The sequence below is a fragment of the Cygnus olor genome, chromosome Z (genome assembly GCF_009769625.2).
Source record: "Cygnus olor isolate bCygOlo1 chromosome Z, bCygOlo1.pri.v2, whole genome shotgun sequence".
NCBI lineage: Eukaryota > Metazoa > Chordata > Aves > Anseriformes > Anatidae > Cygnus > Cygnus olor.
The window spans coordinates 50,455,344-50,471,611 of NC_049198.1; the positions used below are offsets into that span (position 1 = coordinate 50,455,344).

The 16,268-nt window shown below is 46.6% G+C and overlaps 1 protein-coding gene across 5 annotated transcripts in view; it reads left to right on the plus strand.

Annotated features, from left to right (window-relative positions):
- The window catches only part of PSD3 (pleckstrin and Sec7 domain containing 3), a 113,221-nt gene extending 97,572 nt beyond the window's left edge, over window positions 1-15,649 (plus strand). For 4 of the 5 annotated variants that reach the window (XM_040540103.1, XM_040540100.1, XM_040540101.1 and 1 more), the window contains one exon: window positions 5,822-15,649. In XM_040540103.1, coding sequence (XP_040396037.1) covers window positions 5,822-6,034 — 213 coding nt within the window. In that variant the 3' untranslated portion in view covers window positions 6,035-15,649. The remainder of the gene's footprint in view (window positions 1-5,821) is intronic. The other variant, XM_040540102.1, reaches the window with a different exon arrangement.
- The last annotated feature ends 619 nt before the right edge of the window (window positions 15,650-16,268 follow it).

Below are 16,268 nucleotides of genomic sequence, written 5' to 3' on the forward strand. Positions count from 1 at the left end.
TCACATCGTAGGACTATGTGGGAAGGGTTGGGCAGCCCAGCAGATGGCTGGTGCTTTTCATGGCTGCACCTTTGAGCGTTTTCCCACAGAACTGCAAGTCATTGTTGCCTTGGATCTGAAAGGATCTTAAGGCAGGCACTGCCTTACAAGGAATATCCGCATACTGAAGAAAGAGCAAAGGTATTTTCTGTTATGATCCATAGAGGTTCCAAGAGATTAAAGTTTATTGGCTGTGTTTGCAGAGAGAAAGGTCCCTTAATCAACTGCTGACAGAGACAGCTGCCTTCTGCCTGGAAGGAGAGAATTCTTCATGGGAATGAGCATACCAATTTGACAGTGGAGTAGAGGAGTCCTGGAGCAGGGACTTCTGTGGCTCCTGGTTTTCGTTCAGGCTGTAACTGATATTCTCTTCTCTATCTCGGGCAAAGGGTGTGTATTTTAGTGGACTGAAAAGCTCAGAGCTCTCTCCTGTATTCCCCAGACATACGAACAGTTCTGACTAAGGCTGTGGCTTAGTGAAACTCCATCCAGGTAAGAAGTCAGGGGACCACCAAAAGAGATGGTGGAGGTAACACAAGCCTTCAGAGCTGAAGTAAGCCTCTCACCATGTATTATATGTATTATTATTGTTTTGGAGGGCCTCTTTTTGCTCCTGGGTTGACTGGCTGTGTACTTTTGCTGTTGCAGAGGAAGGTTGTAGCCCCTTGTTTTGAGTTTGATTTTGCTGTAGCTCTGGGCTGCTGTTGTTGCATATGGTGAGCTTGAGATGTGTTCCTGATGTTTTGTAATGGGAGCACAGTTGGCCAGTTTGATTTTCCACATCCCACATATATGAAATGATCTGATAAACAGTCAAATGAGGAGGTGGTGGAAAGGGCTGGTAAGCGAAGGGTACACAATGATGTGAAGAAGAAAAACTTCATAATCAACAAAACAGGGCTAAAGCAGGTTCATCTCACACATAGTACATAATTAAGGAAGTGCCCACAGGACAACATTATAGGGAAAGCTCCCATACCCTTTTTGAGAAATCAGTACAGCTAGATGCCTCTGAAGTGCCAGTGCACTAATGCATACAGCATGGGAAATGAACAGAATAAATTAGAGATCTGTGTGCAGTTGCAGGCTACAATCTCATTGGGACCACAGATATTTGATTGGATAGTTCACACAACATGAGTGCTGCCATGAATGGATACAGGCTTTTTAGGAAGGACAGACATGGATGGAGTGGAGGGGGAGTCACACTTTATGTGGGTGAGCAGCAGGATCACATGAAGCTTTGCGCAGGGAAGGGTAACGAGCCAGCTGAGATCGTGTGGGTCAAGATTAGTGTGCACACCAAGACCGGTGATATTGTGTTGGTTGTCTGGTAGGCCATTTCAAATTTCTGGAAGAAGCCTTGTGTTTGCAGGCCCTGGTCTCCTGGGCAATTTCAACCACCATGATATCTGCTGGAGAGACAACACAGCAGAGTGCAAGCAATCCAGGAGGTTTCTGGAGAGCAACAACAACCTCTTAACACAGGTGGTCGAGGAGCAGACAAGGAAAGGCACTTCGCCGGACCTCTTATTTATGAGTAAGGAAGCAGTGGTTGGGCATATGAAAGTCAGGGACAACCATGGCAGCAAGTGACTATGAGATGTGGACTTCAGGGTCCTGTAAGGAGATGTCAGATTAAAGAGTAGGGTCACAGCTGTGAACTTCAGGAGAGCTGACTTTGGCGTGTTCAGGGAACTGCTTGGAAGAATCCTATGGGATATAGCTTTGGGGGAAAGAGGGCTCTAGGAGAGCTGGTCAGTTTTCAAGTATCATCTCCTTCAAGCTCAGGAATGCTCTACCCTGATGAGCCAGAAACCAAGCAGAAGTGGCAGAAAGCCTTCATGGATCAACAGGGAGCTCCTGAAAAAAAAATCAACCATAAAAATGTACAGAAGTGGAAGCAGTGGCAAATGACATAGGAGGAATATAGAGGTACTGTCCAAGCACGTGAGGTTGAGTTTAAGGAAGTCAAAGCCCAAGTGAAGTTGAATTTGTCAGAAGGTGTGAAGGTCACGAAGAAAGGTTTCAACGGGTACATTAGCAGCAGAACAAACAGGGAAAATGTGTCCTAGCTGGAGCCTGTGATGAAGTAGGGGGACCTGGTCACAAAGGACAGGGAAAGGCCAAGGTAGTCAATGTCGTCTTTGTGTAGGTCTCTACTGGTAAGACTAGCCTTCAGCAATTGCAAGACCATGAGCCCAATGGGAAAATCTGGAGCAAGACTTATACCCTTGGGGGATGAGGATAAAGTCAGGCAATAGTTTAAGCTGGATACGCACACATCCATGGGATCTGATGGGTCGCGCCCATGAGTGGAGCTCTGAGGGAGTTGGATAATGTCATTGGCAGGCCATTCTTGTTTGCCTTTGAAAGGTCCTGGTGATCAGGGGAGATTCCTGAGGAATGGAGGAAAATAAATTCCTATCTTCAGCAAGGGCGAGGTACAGGGAACTACAGGGTGGCTAGATTCTTCCCCATCCAGGTAATAGGTGGTAGAGCAAATTCTCCTGGAAATCTTTTCCAAAAGCATTACAGACAAGAAGGTGACTAGCAATAATCAGTATGGATTTATGAAGGTGAAATTGTGCCTGACCAATGTGATAGCTGGTTGAACAGCAGTGATCAAAGGGTTGTGATCAATGGCATAGTCAGTTTTGAACACAGCACTCAGGTGTGCACATTTAAGCCACACACTTACCCTCCATAGGGGTGCTGTGCAATTTAGGAGAGCAAAAGAGTTTCTTGGGTTTGGGCCCTTGACTCAAAGTTTATTTTCTATCACTCCTGGAAGCACGATGAGTTAGGATGAAACATAGGCTATAGTGTCTGATGGTTTGGAAGGACTGATAGAGAAAGAGGTTGTTGTGTGTGTGTGTGTGTTCGTTTTGTGTTTTCTGTCAATTTTATTTAGAGAATTATGTCTCAGATTCCTCAGTACAAAGCAGAACCAGTATAGCACAGGAAACAAAAGATATCTTCTCCCCTAGTGAGACCCTTGAACAGCAGTCAAACTGCATGGTTCAAATCTGTGACCAGCACTGCAAGAATGCCTGTCTAAGCAGGTAAACGGTGGTACCAACTTCAGCTGGGTGTGAGACAGTGATTCAAGGTGCAGCTGTGCAGTGCTGAATTACCTTCACACTTGGCACAGATTTCACAGACCATGTTCAAGTATCAGTTCAGCAGTTTGGAGAGAAAAAAAAAAAACGAGCTATACAAAAATCCTGAATGGAAACTTTCCACCAGTTTTGGGATTTCCACACCTTTCCTTCAGAACAAAGTGACAAAGTCAGTCAGGAACTGGTGATGGACTTTGCTGCATGAGGTTACAGCAAAAGGACAAGAGGCAGGTGAGGCAGTATTTTGTACTTGTCTCTTTCAAGCAGAACCTGCAGGCCAGACCTTTCATCAGTGTACAAAGGTCCAGACTCGTACATCCCCAAGCACAGCAAAAAGGACCTGTTAGTTCCAAAGGAAGCAGCATAGTCCCATTAGGGAGGAAGAAGCAAGATTCCTTTTCAGTAGGCTCTTGTAATTTCTTTTCATTCAACCACCTGAGTTCTTATTCCTGATGTAATACAAGAGATGGCATTTCCTTGTGAGGGGAGGTGAACAAGGAGTTGCCTGGTCCTTGCTCAGGGGTGTGTCCTTGATCATTTTTCCTTGCTGGTGCTTTTGCTTGTAAAAACCAAGCAAAGAATGTTTCCTCTTTGTTTGTTGTCTGAAAAAGTGCTACTCCAGGTTATGATTGCTCAGAATGGCAAAGTTATGAGCGAGAGATGTTTCAAGCACCGTCAGTGAGAGGTGAAGTCAGAAATCTGATGGATGGCTGTCTCATCTCATCTTCGTTACATACATTCAGTCTTCAGAAATATGTACAGTACATACATTGTCTTCAAATTGCAAAAGCTTTAGAACATTTTTAATCTGTCTTATTTTCTTGACAGAATTTTTCAGATTGCTTTCTTTTAAGGAAAAATTCCCACCAAATTGAATACATAGCTTCAAATGTCAGACCATTAAAAGAGCAAGTTTGCAGCTGAAATCAATTGAGAAACTTTCAGGTGCATTGCTTATTTAAGACAGAAATCATGAGCCCACAGAGTCCATGGTAAAATGGCCACTGACAGAAGTGCAGGGAAGAAACTGGTCCTGGATTTCTGTTCTTATTGCCAGGTCTTGTGACCCCAGTGGTGTTTACTGGACCAACAACAACTAAAATTCCATATGGCAGTAATGTTCTCCTCTCCCTTGATGAATATTATGCTGATACCGGGGTTAGAGCACTGTCTTGGCTTCTTTTTTTTTTTTTTGCAGTGGCGGCCCATTCGTTGTGTGATGAATCATTCATCAGCCCAGTGCATTGTCAGATTTCTGCTTGCTGTTTCTCCATTTCCTTTCATATTGAATGACACATCTTACCTGCTTACTGTCTTTGTCTCTGGAGCTCCAAATACGGAATTGATAAGAATGCTTTTTTTATTTTTTTAGGTGTATTCTTTTATGATCCTCCTCTATGTGGTTTTGTTTATTCAAAGGACTCTTTGGAAACACAATCACATTTTCTTTTTTTTTGCTTTATATTCTACTCTTCAAAGTAGTTGCAAAGATTTTATTTTTTTTTGCCTGTAAATAAGTATTATTACCTGGTATTTTTTATTTTATTACAAATTGGAAGAATTTTCGCTAAGCACTTTTTGCTTAGTCAGGAACATAACAGTTTGGCAGCTGTTTTCAGTGGAAATATTTATACTTCATTTCGCCGGCCCCTATCCTACTGAGATCACCTTCATTACAATGCCTGCATTATGTCTTTAGTGGTTATGTCACGGTCGGGTTATTGAACAAATGCCAAGGGGTGGGTTGCTCTGTTCCCAACACCTCCTGCTCCAGGTAATGGTTTTGAGGCCCCGTGGTGCTCTTTTGTTAATCTACTTTCAATTTGTTGTTTGCTGAGATGTTCTGTGCGGAAAGGTGTTACCGTGACACAATAGAGCAAAGTCTTCCCATTGGAACAGGAAAGCTCCACTCCAGAGAAGGAACTGGAGCAAGCAGGAATGGGGCATGGTAAAGTGAAGAAAATGAAAACGTCTGGACAGAGAGCACCCTTTATCATTCATCATTAGCTGTCCTGTCAGGGGAATGAATATTCCCTGCTGCTCTCACATCCCTCTCATCTGCTTCTCCTTCTCAAAGCGTGGCATCTTCTCAAGGGCTCAGCGGTGGCTGAGCTGGAACAGTTTGAGATTAAAAGGACCCTGCTTTGGTTTCTACCCCTTGGGCTGAATTCAGAAAAGCAGGACCCGCTGATGGGAATGGAGGGTTGCAGGGGGGAGATGTAGCCATCCAGAGCATGATTCTTGTTGTCCCTTAGTCCATTTTGCTGCACATTAACTCCATGCTTTCTTCAGGCACGTAATGTCTCAATATATGTGAGCATAGGAGGTGACTCAGCATGACTAAGGTCAGCAAGCTCTTGCTTGGTGTTGTTACTCAGAAATCACCATGCACTCCCGCTAGGCGAGAGCCACCATTCAGCAGAGCACTGGGATTTGTGTGCTGCAGAACTGAGTGCCTTAAATTGCACAGCATCCCTAGGCACAGCCTGACTGAAATCCTTTTTGCACAGTGTAATTTACATTAGCCACCATTGTTCACATCCATATTAGACTCCTAGCTTTCAAGGCCCGTTGAAACCATTATGTTACCTAGACGGTCTCTCAAATGCTTCTGCAGAATTTCTCCTAGACTGATTCGGGCCTTTCTTTTCATTTCCCAGAAAAATCGCTATGAGATTTACGTTGGCCTCCTGAAAGAAGGGGTGAAGGAGCTGCTGAGCGGAGGCGAGAACGACGCACCAGGATTGAAGAAATCCCACTCGAGTCCGTCGCTCAATCAGGAGTCTCCAGTTAGTGCCAAGGTGAAACGCAATGTCTCGGAGAGGAAGGACTACAGGCCAGAAACACCCAGCATTAAGCAGAAGGTCACTTAGGGTGGAAGTGATAGCTAGGGGAACAGCCATGCAGCAAAGTACCGGTGGTCAAAATTTTTCCATTTAATAACCTGTCATTCACAAAATTAAGTGCATCTGCCTGAATGGGGTGTTAGTGACATTTTCTATTGTATATTTTGCTGTTTCTGTGCAGATTGTGGGAGATGTCTTTGCTCCTGCTTTGCTTTGCTTTGTTAATTTATCATTTAGCAATTGAAGCATCGGGACTTTTTTGTGTTCTGTTTTTAAAGGAGCTGGGGGAGGGGTAGAGCGCTGTGACGTATATTCTGTCTCTTCCCCATTTATCTCCTCCCATCGGCACGTGGCTTTCATCTCTCAAGTCACTTGTCACTTTATTTACGTGGTGGGTGGGAAAAGTAACTGGACAAATGCTGCGGTGTTGTGAATGTGAGCTGTAGCTGTGAGAAATTTGTGCAAACGGGCAGCTGCAGAAGGCTGGATAGAATCTAGGGTGCTGGGAACATTGGTTTCCTGACGACGCAGAGCGTGTTGGTACTGGCAATTAGCAGTGGGTGCTACGGTAAATAGTCGCTGTTGCTTATTGTTACTACGTTGACCCTGGACCCACAAAGGCAAAGGAATGCAACCTGGAAATCTCTGGCAATGCTGGGATGACAGCATTGGAATCATTTGTTTGCTTCTTTCCAAGCAAAAAGTCTTCTCCCGAGTTAGCAGGCTGGGGGGTATCCAAACCTGTCGTGTCTCTGTGGTCAGGGAGATGAGGAGTTACCCGGTTGGGATGAACCTGGGTTGCAGAGGTGGCTGCTGCGGGTGTCAGCCACTAGCATTGTGTTTTAAAGACAAAGGGCCTCTGTGTAGTTTTTAACTATACACTCTTCACTTAGCTGCTATATAGAGCCTTATGATACGTTGTCCCCCGATGCTCCCCTTTCCAGGAGTTCCCTTGTTGGTATGTGCAGATGTATGCAATTTCTCTGATAGTGACAGTGCACTTTGCCTTTTCTCTTCAGAAAGGGATTCTCCTCAGCTACTTGTTTTTCTGCTTTAGTTCGTATAGAGGTGGAAGAGGCTGGTGCAGACTGGAGAATGGTATAGACGTGTCGTTGCTCTGGGCCAGGGTTTGATGCCATCCTGGCTCCTCCACGCCTGGAGGCCAGCACAGGGCTGCCTCAGCTTTGGCAGATCCTATCCTCCACCTGCGGGGAGCCAGCCTGCCCTGCAGCTCCAGCATGTCCCACTTCAGGCTTTCAGAGGGAGGCAGAGGCCAGGGAGAGGCCACCACGGGCAGAGCTTTCCATACCTCAAAGCCGTGCTTGGTCCGCAGATCCTTGGGGTGTTTGGCAGTCTTGAGTCACAGGGGTCAGGGGAGTACAAAGATGACGCAGAGATCGTTTTTCTGTTTCCCAGCCCCTCTCAACTTGGGGCAGCTTGGCACTGCAGAGAACACTGGCTCACCTGGTACTTTCCACGCTCAGTTTTAATCTCTGATTTGACACTGGCCTGCTGTGTGAGCTCGGACAGGTCTCTCCCTCTTTGCCTCACCCATCCCCTTTGCAGCATAGTATAAGCATTCTGGCTTTTCTCACAAAGCACCTTGAGAGGTGGTGTTCAGGGCCAACTGAAAAACGTTTGTTGCTATTATTTTTGTTGGGCCTGGTGCAGGGTAGCCGTCCTGATAGAAGTAATTCTTAATGTGTAGAGAAATGTCCAGATCAATGCAAGGACTGTTTAGAAATGTGCTGGTATTTCCAGCCTGATAGGGCCACACATCAAAAAAAAATTACCATCTGACGGGATTTGTGCTCTGCCAGACTTCCCAAAGGGTCCAAGTCAATTAGTCTAGCTTATTGAACTGCCAGCTCAGTGGGCAGAAAAGGGAGCAATCAAAGACAGAGGGACCCGAACAGGCACCGCGTGACTTGCCTCCCCCGCTGAGGACCACCATGCAACGTCTCTCCCGATGTTGTGCTCACCACGGGCTGTAACAAAGATGTCGTGCACTCAGATGCCAGGAGGTGTTGAAGCGAATCGATCCTTGCAGTTGCAGCCCGGCAACAGAATCGGATGGGACTGATTCCGCGCGTGGTGATGGGACACACGCACATGCGTTTGGCATCTGCCACTTGGAGTCAGGAGGCCAGCACCTAACCCTAAAAACTGCAGAGATCTGAACAGAAACTGTCAGCGCTTACTAAGCGCTGCGGCTTTAGAAGTTGCGTGTGGTTTTGGTGGAGCAAGCCTTCAGTCCTCCTGCTGAAGGAGAGAGATGCCTTCTTTTACTGGGGCATGCTGCACTGGGAGACTCCGTGCAGACAGGTGCATGGCAGTGCTTATCGGAGGGGATTGTTTGAATTAATTGTGTGTGGTAGATAAACAGCTCGTGGAGGGGAAACAGAGCCAGGAGATCCCTGCAGCTGTTCATCGTACTCTGGTGGTTTTAAACAAACAATCAGAAGAGAGAGGTTATACTGGGAGGGAAAAAGACACATGGGGAATGCCGAGTGCATATTTGAGAAGAAAACTTGTCCAGTCTTAGATAACGGCATTTCACAGAAAGCATGCAGCAGAAACAAAAAAAAAAAAAGAAAAGGTGCAGATGTGTAAATGGGCCTTGCTTGGATGTCAGGGCGGGGTTGTCTGGATGAGCTTTTCAGAGGCATCCTGGAACACACCCAGCAAACCTCTTGTGATATTGAGTGCAGTGCTTTAAAAGGCGAAGAGGTGACATTTAACTTTTTTCTCAGCTTTTAAAACGCTCTGCTGCTGTAGACTGGAGTTAAATTGCTGAACTCAAAAAAAAAAAAAATTCCTGTGAAATGCATTTCCCAGCTTTGACACAGAAACTGGTTAATTCCTTTTCAAAGTCACTGCAGAGGAGATGATTTGAAATAACAGGAAAAGTCAAAAAGTAAGCTGCAAAAATGATTTTTTTTCAGTTTTTGTTATTTATTCTCCATTACCAGGTGTACTTGCAAATGGATTGGGGTATAATTTTTAAGTCTCATCTGTGCTTAGCAAATGCAATTTTTCACTGCATTTTTTAGCAATTAAACATTTGTTGAACTTGGAGCACCCTCGGTGAGACTGTTGAGGCGTGCAGATTAGTTTACTGAGAATGTCAGGTTCTGCTCAAGTTTTAATTAATGTCATTTTGCTCCATTGCTTTACAAATTCTAGGCATCCCAGGCACCCATGTGAATATGCACATTTCAGAGGCCAAGAGAAAAAGGAGATCCTGTCGTGAATGCCTAAGCCTCCTGGACTCCCTTAGGAACAGGATCATCTGCTGAGCAGTACTGTCATTTGTTTTTTTTTTTTTTTTTCCCCGATGCTATTGTAAAGGGTGGGTGCAGATTCTCCAGGGGTGTCAGCGGTGCATCTTGTTGGGTGGCGCCACGGAGAGTCTGGCCAGATGGCTTTGCATGGTACCCAGTGCCCTGCCTTTCTTTGCCGAATGTTTGCCTTTATTAGAGATCAGTGTTTGACCTCAGTGACTCAGGAGCTCCCGTTGCAGCGTGTAAGGATACTCTGCTGATTTCCAGCCCTCCCCTGGACCCCTGCATGCCTGGCTGTCCCCACCGTGCACCCGATCTTGGTATCATCTGAGCAGCCTGTGGCTTTCTGGGGATGCTAAACGTGAGCAGGAGTTACCTGAGGCTTGTTTTGGGACACCTTCAGCCCAGGCAGAGCTGTGTCTGGATGCTCAGTGATAAGATCTTGCAGTGCCTGCTCGCTCAGCTGCAGCTGGCAGGCCACTGCAAGTGTGTGTGTGAGCATGCAGCCCCCAAGCCAGCCTTTGCGTTGGTGCTGCTGGGGAGGTATCGCCCTTCCTTGTCATCCTCCCTGCTGCAGCCTGGCACCTGGAAGCCTCTGCTCAGGCAGAAGCTCTGCCCCCACGTCTTGAGAGGGGGGATGCGAGGAGGGGAGCTGGGCTGGGCCAGGAGAGACCCGTCCTGCTCCGAAGCACTGCTGATTGCTCACCTTCTGTGTGGACTCCTCTCCCAGCTGAAGGAGGAGCGGCAGGAGGGTCTGGACATGACAGCAGGGAGGGGAGGGAGAAGCACAAAGATGCCTTCCCTCCCTCCGCTCAGCAACCAAAGCAGGTGAGATACTCTCCCAATGCCAAAACTGCGCTCTCCTTCGTAAGCCGGTAGGATGCTGGGATTTTTGTTCAGCAGCATCGTGAAAGAAAATCTCTGGGCTGGCTGTGTGTTTGTATGCGTCTTGCAGATAAATCATGCACGGACCAGTGAACATGACTGCAGCTTTTTAATCCAGTATTTATGTTGTGTCTTTAATTGATGTAGAGAGATAAGTCAGCCAGCCGGGTGATTAACGTAGCGGAGCTGTGGGGGAACGCTGTTCATCTGTGACTCCGACTCAGACACTTTTTCATCTATAGCCAGCCACTTGTAAATGGTTACCAGAAGCTTTCTAAGGGCTGTAACAGCTCATCCCTTAGGTGCTTTCTCTTTGATCCTGCCTGCTCCCAGGGTGCAGCCTGTCCAACTTCAGGGGCTCTTCTGGAGCACGGTGTGCAGCAGAGCCCTGCTCTAAGCAGCAGTTTGAGCTAGCTGACCTCCAGAGGCCCCTTGTGACCTGGATTGATGGGTGACTTTTCACAGCTCCAGTGCCTTCCCATAATAGGCCGGTTGTTCTTCTGCCTAGAAACCATCAGGCTTTTTTGTCTCACCCGAGTGGGGCTGGGTTCCCACTTGGTTAGAGCATCTCTTTGGTGAGGAGGTTGTTGCGGCAGTGGAGAAAGTCAGAGGTGGCAGGATTATCACTGCCTTTCTGGAGGGATTGCACTGCAGTGTTCTTCTTGAAAGCGGGGAAGGCTTTTCTCTGCAGACAGCTTACAGCTTACCCATGTCTGCATTCTCCATCCCTAAATCAATTTTGGCCTTATCGCAGTTAGTCTGACAGCTCCTCCTCCTTTTCTGTCAAGCTGCTCCTGTCTGTCATCTTAGCACCTCAGCTGCTTCTGTGTAACAGGTCTCTTTCCTTCCATGCTTGCAGAAATCCAGAAAATTTGACTGTCCCATCTTGCCTTGAGAAAACCTGCTCCGAGGCAGTACTGTGTTGAATGGATAACCTTTTGAACAGCTTTCTCATTCTGCTCGTTTGTAGCTTGTATTTCCAGCCACGGTTATAGCTGGGAAGTGTGAGACAGAGTTTCAGACTTCTGTGATCCTTGTGTGTTGTGCTGCATGGATGCAAGGTCCTCCTCCCACACTCAGACCAGACACTTGTGACATTCCTAGTCTCCTTTCCAAAAATCTCAGAGGCAGAGGCAGCCTGTGCTGTGCTGTGGGGAAACTTTGACACGCTGTTTTGCAAGGATTTGGGTACTTTCCAAATCAGATCATACATTTTGCAACCTTTCAGGGAGCTGTGTAAAAAAAGGAGAAAAAAAAAAAAAAGATGCCATTTTCAATCAGTGCCCCCCAAGCACAGAGAGATGGTATCCAGAAACACCATCTGCTTTTGCAGAGGCATAGGCAGTATAAACACCTTATCTGCAGCAGTCTCACAGGTTGCTGCTTGTTCGAACTTTACCCAGTGTGGCTCTCCCCGAGCTCTGGGGTGTCATGTCTGCTCTGAGAGGGCAATTCTGCAGTCCACGTTTCACCAGTCTCCCCAGAGCATGACTGAAGCTCCTCAGCTTGTGTCCTGGTGTCAGCTGCCTAGGCTGCCGAGGGGGGCAAGCCAAAGAAGCTGTCTCAGAAATTTCTTTGAAAGAGCTGGTTGCCAGCTTGTGCTTTATGGAGGGTATTTTTAGTGCATGCTCACGCAGTATGCCTGGCCTCTCCTCTCCTCTCTCTGTGATCTCTCCCAGCAGCATAAGTGTAGTACAGTGAACTGCTTTACTTGGAGTTTCTGAGCATTTGCTCCGGCAAGAAGAGGCTTTGTCAGCCTCCAGAGAAGCTACATTCCCCAAGCTGAGCACCAGTGCATGGGGCCATCTCCCATACGGCCAGTGATACCATAAGAAGACACTCGGAAAGCCAGTGCCACCCTCCATGTCTGGTCACCTTCTGGGACCTGGGCAATAGCGTTCTCCATCATTGCCCTCAGTGCTGGGGGAAATTAGAAATGCCAGCTTCCTTTTCCACGTACGCTCTGCTGCTTAGGGAACTAGCCCCGATCTGTGTCGCCAGCTGCTTCTCTCCCTTGCGACTGCAGCACCCTCATCCAGGGGTGTCACGGCCTCAGTGTGAAGAGGCTCGTTTAAATTCAAGCAAGGAGGAGAGGTGGTCCTGGGGAGCTGTGTCTGGAGGCCTTCTGTGAAAGTCGGCTCTCCCGTTGGCAACATCCAGCTGAGCAGTGAAAGGAGGCCAGCTCAGCCCTGCCTGAGTGGAGGTACCTTGCTCATTTGTTGTGTGAGCTGCACTGAGGCTTTAGGTTAATTATTTATGAGAGCACTTCCTTAACAAGCGCAAGCAACAGCTTTCCCAAAGGCTGCACAGTTGACCTGACTTTGCTGCCATGGTCAAAAGGAGCAAATATAGGTCAGCCCGCAGAGCTTCTGTCATCCCCCTTTGAGCAGTGAAGTATTCTGTAAAAGTTATAAATTTTTAAACAATGAGGGACCTACCATGGCATCTGCTGTTACGTCTGTGCCAGGAATCAGCTAGGGTACAGGCCTGAGGTTTATTTGGACTGAGGAGAAGTACATCACTTAGCAGTGCATGTGCTAAAAGTGCTACAAATTACAAGGGCACGACTTTTCTCTGACATAAACCTTTGCAATTAGCAGTCACTTTGCAGTGACGGTCCTGTGTGTAATTCACCTAAACTAAACCAACACAACAAGATAGCTTTTGTTCAAGCAAGCAAGGAAGGTTTCAGCTTTGCCTTGTGCCGAATGAATATCCTTTGTAGCAGCTAGCCAACTGCTATGGAGATGTGTTTGACATAAAGTCCTCTGACTCCCTGGAGCCTCTTGCTGGGAATAGGGCGGTCTGCGGTACCCAGTCTGTCACTTCACCAGGCAAATGCTATCGATGGTGAAAGTCTGAAGTCACTTACACACTTGTGAAAACCTCATGCTCAGTGCTGTTGAGTTCTGAAAAACTGTAGGATGAGAACAGGGATGGGTCTTTTTTTGTTGTTGTTTCTTGTTTTGTGTGTACATATTCATGACAACTATGTCCTCTTATTTGAGGCTAGGATAAAACCTTGGCTAAAAGAACAGAGTTTTTTGGCAGTTTGAAAACTTTAAAATCAATACTCTCTGCGTGAGGTACAATCTGAGGCTTACAGTACTTGGTGAACGTGTTTAAGTGATGCCTATAGATGTGTGTATGTGTTTCATAGGTATAGTATGGCTTCTGTGGCTCAGCACTCCAAAGCCTGCTATTCTTTTCTGAAGCTTATTTTTGTCGAAGCACTTAAACAGCTGCAAACTTTGTTAGGATGCTTGTTGTTCTAGTTCTCAAATTAGGTTAAACAGTCATCAGAGCTTTTGCAGATTTAGGGTATCCCTTGAGCTGCCTTGATCTCCGTGTGTTGTCCACCAGGGGCTGCCTGTTGTTCTGCATGTTGAAAGCAAAGGCACGTGTCTGAGAGTCTAAGCGAGGATCACTGGGTGGTATTTTCTGCTAGCTCGACACTGGGCTGTCTCCCTGGTGGTGTCAGCTGATGCCTGCTCCACGAGCATCCATGCCTGATTCTTCTGAAAATCACTCTGGGGATCTAATATACAGCTTTACTTCTGAAAATGTTGACCTCGCTCTGTGAAAATTCAGCAAGGGGACATCATGTCCAAAAGTGTCCAAGCAGGACAGGTGCCTGTGATGTCTCCTGCAGATACAGCCGTACAGCAGTAGTGAGGGTTTCTTTCTGCAACTGCACAGATTTCCAGAAGAATGTTTGGCTCATCAGAGTGGAAAAGAAGAGCAGCAGGACGAATATCTCTATAGGGCGTCTCGTTTGCCTCCCGGAGGTTTCCCTTGTGAGGTTTAAACGACCTTTTAACAAGTTGGTGTGCTAAGTAAAGGGATGAGGAAGCCCAGTGGGTTTTCCTATTATGCTCTATCTAGTTAGTGCAACACTAGCACTATCTGCATTATCCCAGGAAAGGGGGAGCAAAGCCTAAAGATGGAATTCTTACCTGGAGTCATAAAATGCTTAAGGTTGCAGGTAACTTGAAGCACTTGAGCAACCTCAGTGAAGTCAAGGCTGTGTGCTTCACTGGACCCTGGCCAGAGTGATCACATCTTGGAAGACTGAGACGCAAGTGGACTTTAGCTCAGGGTGAGATGAAGAGGGACATCCCCATCACCTTACGTTGGGTCAGTTGTGGTCTTGTAATCCTTTTTCAGGCGCTGAGCTTCTCCCTTGGGTTACCTGCCTCCCTTGGTGATAAAGTGGGAAGATGAGGGTCAGCACTGTTGTGTTCAGAGTTGCAGTTAGGAACTGGCACTTGCCCTCCGCCCGAGATGATGCAGTGTTGTTTTCCCTTAGGTTGAGAAAGAGCACTGAATTTTCAGTTACTGTTGTGTGGTACCCCTATGGGAATAGTAGCCCCTGGCAGCAGCAGTGCAAAAACCATTTTGCACACGCGTGTACACACACCCTGTGGATCTCTTCTGTGCAGACTTAACCTTACTGGGCCCAACAGCAGTCCTTGCAAGACTTTTCCTCTGGGCAGCCTCCTGTCCCTTTTGCCAAGTGTAGGAACCTTCTTCCTAATAACCTTGAACTCAGTTTATTCTCGTCACTGACTCACTGGAGTGTTTTTCATGCAACACACTAGAGACGCGGTCCCGGTCTCACTGCTTTGTGGTAACTTCTTGGTCTGCTCTGAAGCAGCATTGAGGTAATCACTAAGTCTTTTCCAGCAGCATGAAACTTGCTGCTCTGACTCTTGGTGTGGTAATTGTCTCATGTCTGAGGCTGTCCTACCACCAGGGCGCTCCTTCCTGTCCCCGGGTGCATGCACGGTCAGAAAAGCATATTGCTTCTCGGTGGTCAGAGTCAGAGCTGTGCCGACTTAAATCAAACCCTGGTTCATGGGAGGTGTTTCCACGTGCTGCTGATGTCCATAAGGACTCAAACAAATACTTGCGTACACAGAGATGCTTTCCTGAAGCAGAGTTGTCACTCTTTTCTACAGGTACCACAGGATGCCCTCCCTTATTCTGCTTCATGTAACTGGTACTAGAATGATCATTTCCTGATAAATGAAGGCACTTAATCAGTCCTCTTCCCCTTGGAAGAAGGACTTTTGGGGATATTGTTATATCATTTAAAATAATATTTTGGAATTTAAGTTTACATTGCTTTATTTTTCACTTGAGGTGACTGTATATAAATATTTTCCTCTATTTTATCATTGCTGATAAAGTAAGCCTACGGTATACAGACAAATAATTTGCCTTTGATGTATTGAAACTGTGAGATATAAAGTAGACTTCTCTCTTGTGTCCATGTTCCTGACTATTACTCTGTTCCTCTGTGTTTTTATAAGTTGGAATAAATGTTGCTTACGGGCAACAGAGAGCCTGCAAGCTTCCCAATAATTTTTATGTAATTGAACTCAAGCAACCCTAGTGAAGGATCTCACATATGTATAATGATATATGTATATGTACAAACTTTAGAAAGAAATAAACCAAATGTATTTCATCTTCTGCAGCTGAATGTTTTTTATTGGAGCCCTTACTTTTATTTCTTATGCATAAGAACATGAAGGTGGCACTACCAGCTCACAGCAGCCTCTGGTGGGTCTGCAGCCCTGCTCAGGGAAGATATGCACCCACTAGCTGGCACAACGCTTTTCCCAGTGCACGTTGCTGACCTCTGGCAGTCAGTGGCTTCAAAGTTTCCTGAGCTGGAGAGAGACAGAAACACAGCCTGGACCAGCGTACCTCTGCCAGAGCAGAAACCAGTGTGGCCCGACACAAATGTACAGTAAACACTCCTTATTTATCACAGAAACCTTGAGCAGGCTGCATGGTTTGGGCATGCACACTAGTCCAGTGTGAGGACAGCTGGAGCATCTCTCTCCTTGCAGCTCTGCAAGAGGTGGCCTTACCTATGGGCTGTTACAGGACTGTGAAGTTACCACCGCTTAGCTGTGAAGAGACGCCAAGAAGAGAATTAACTGATTAAAAATGGTTTTGCCAGCAGATGGGTTGGTAGAGGGAGGCTGCAGCGATCAGCTATTCAGAAACGATTGGGAGTTGACCTCAGCATTTTTACAAGACAGTTCGTTTGGGAGCACTGTCAAGGTTGGGAATTGCTG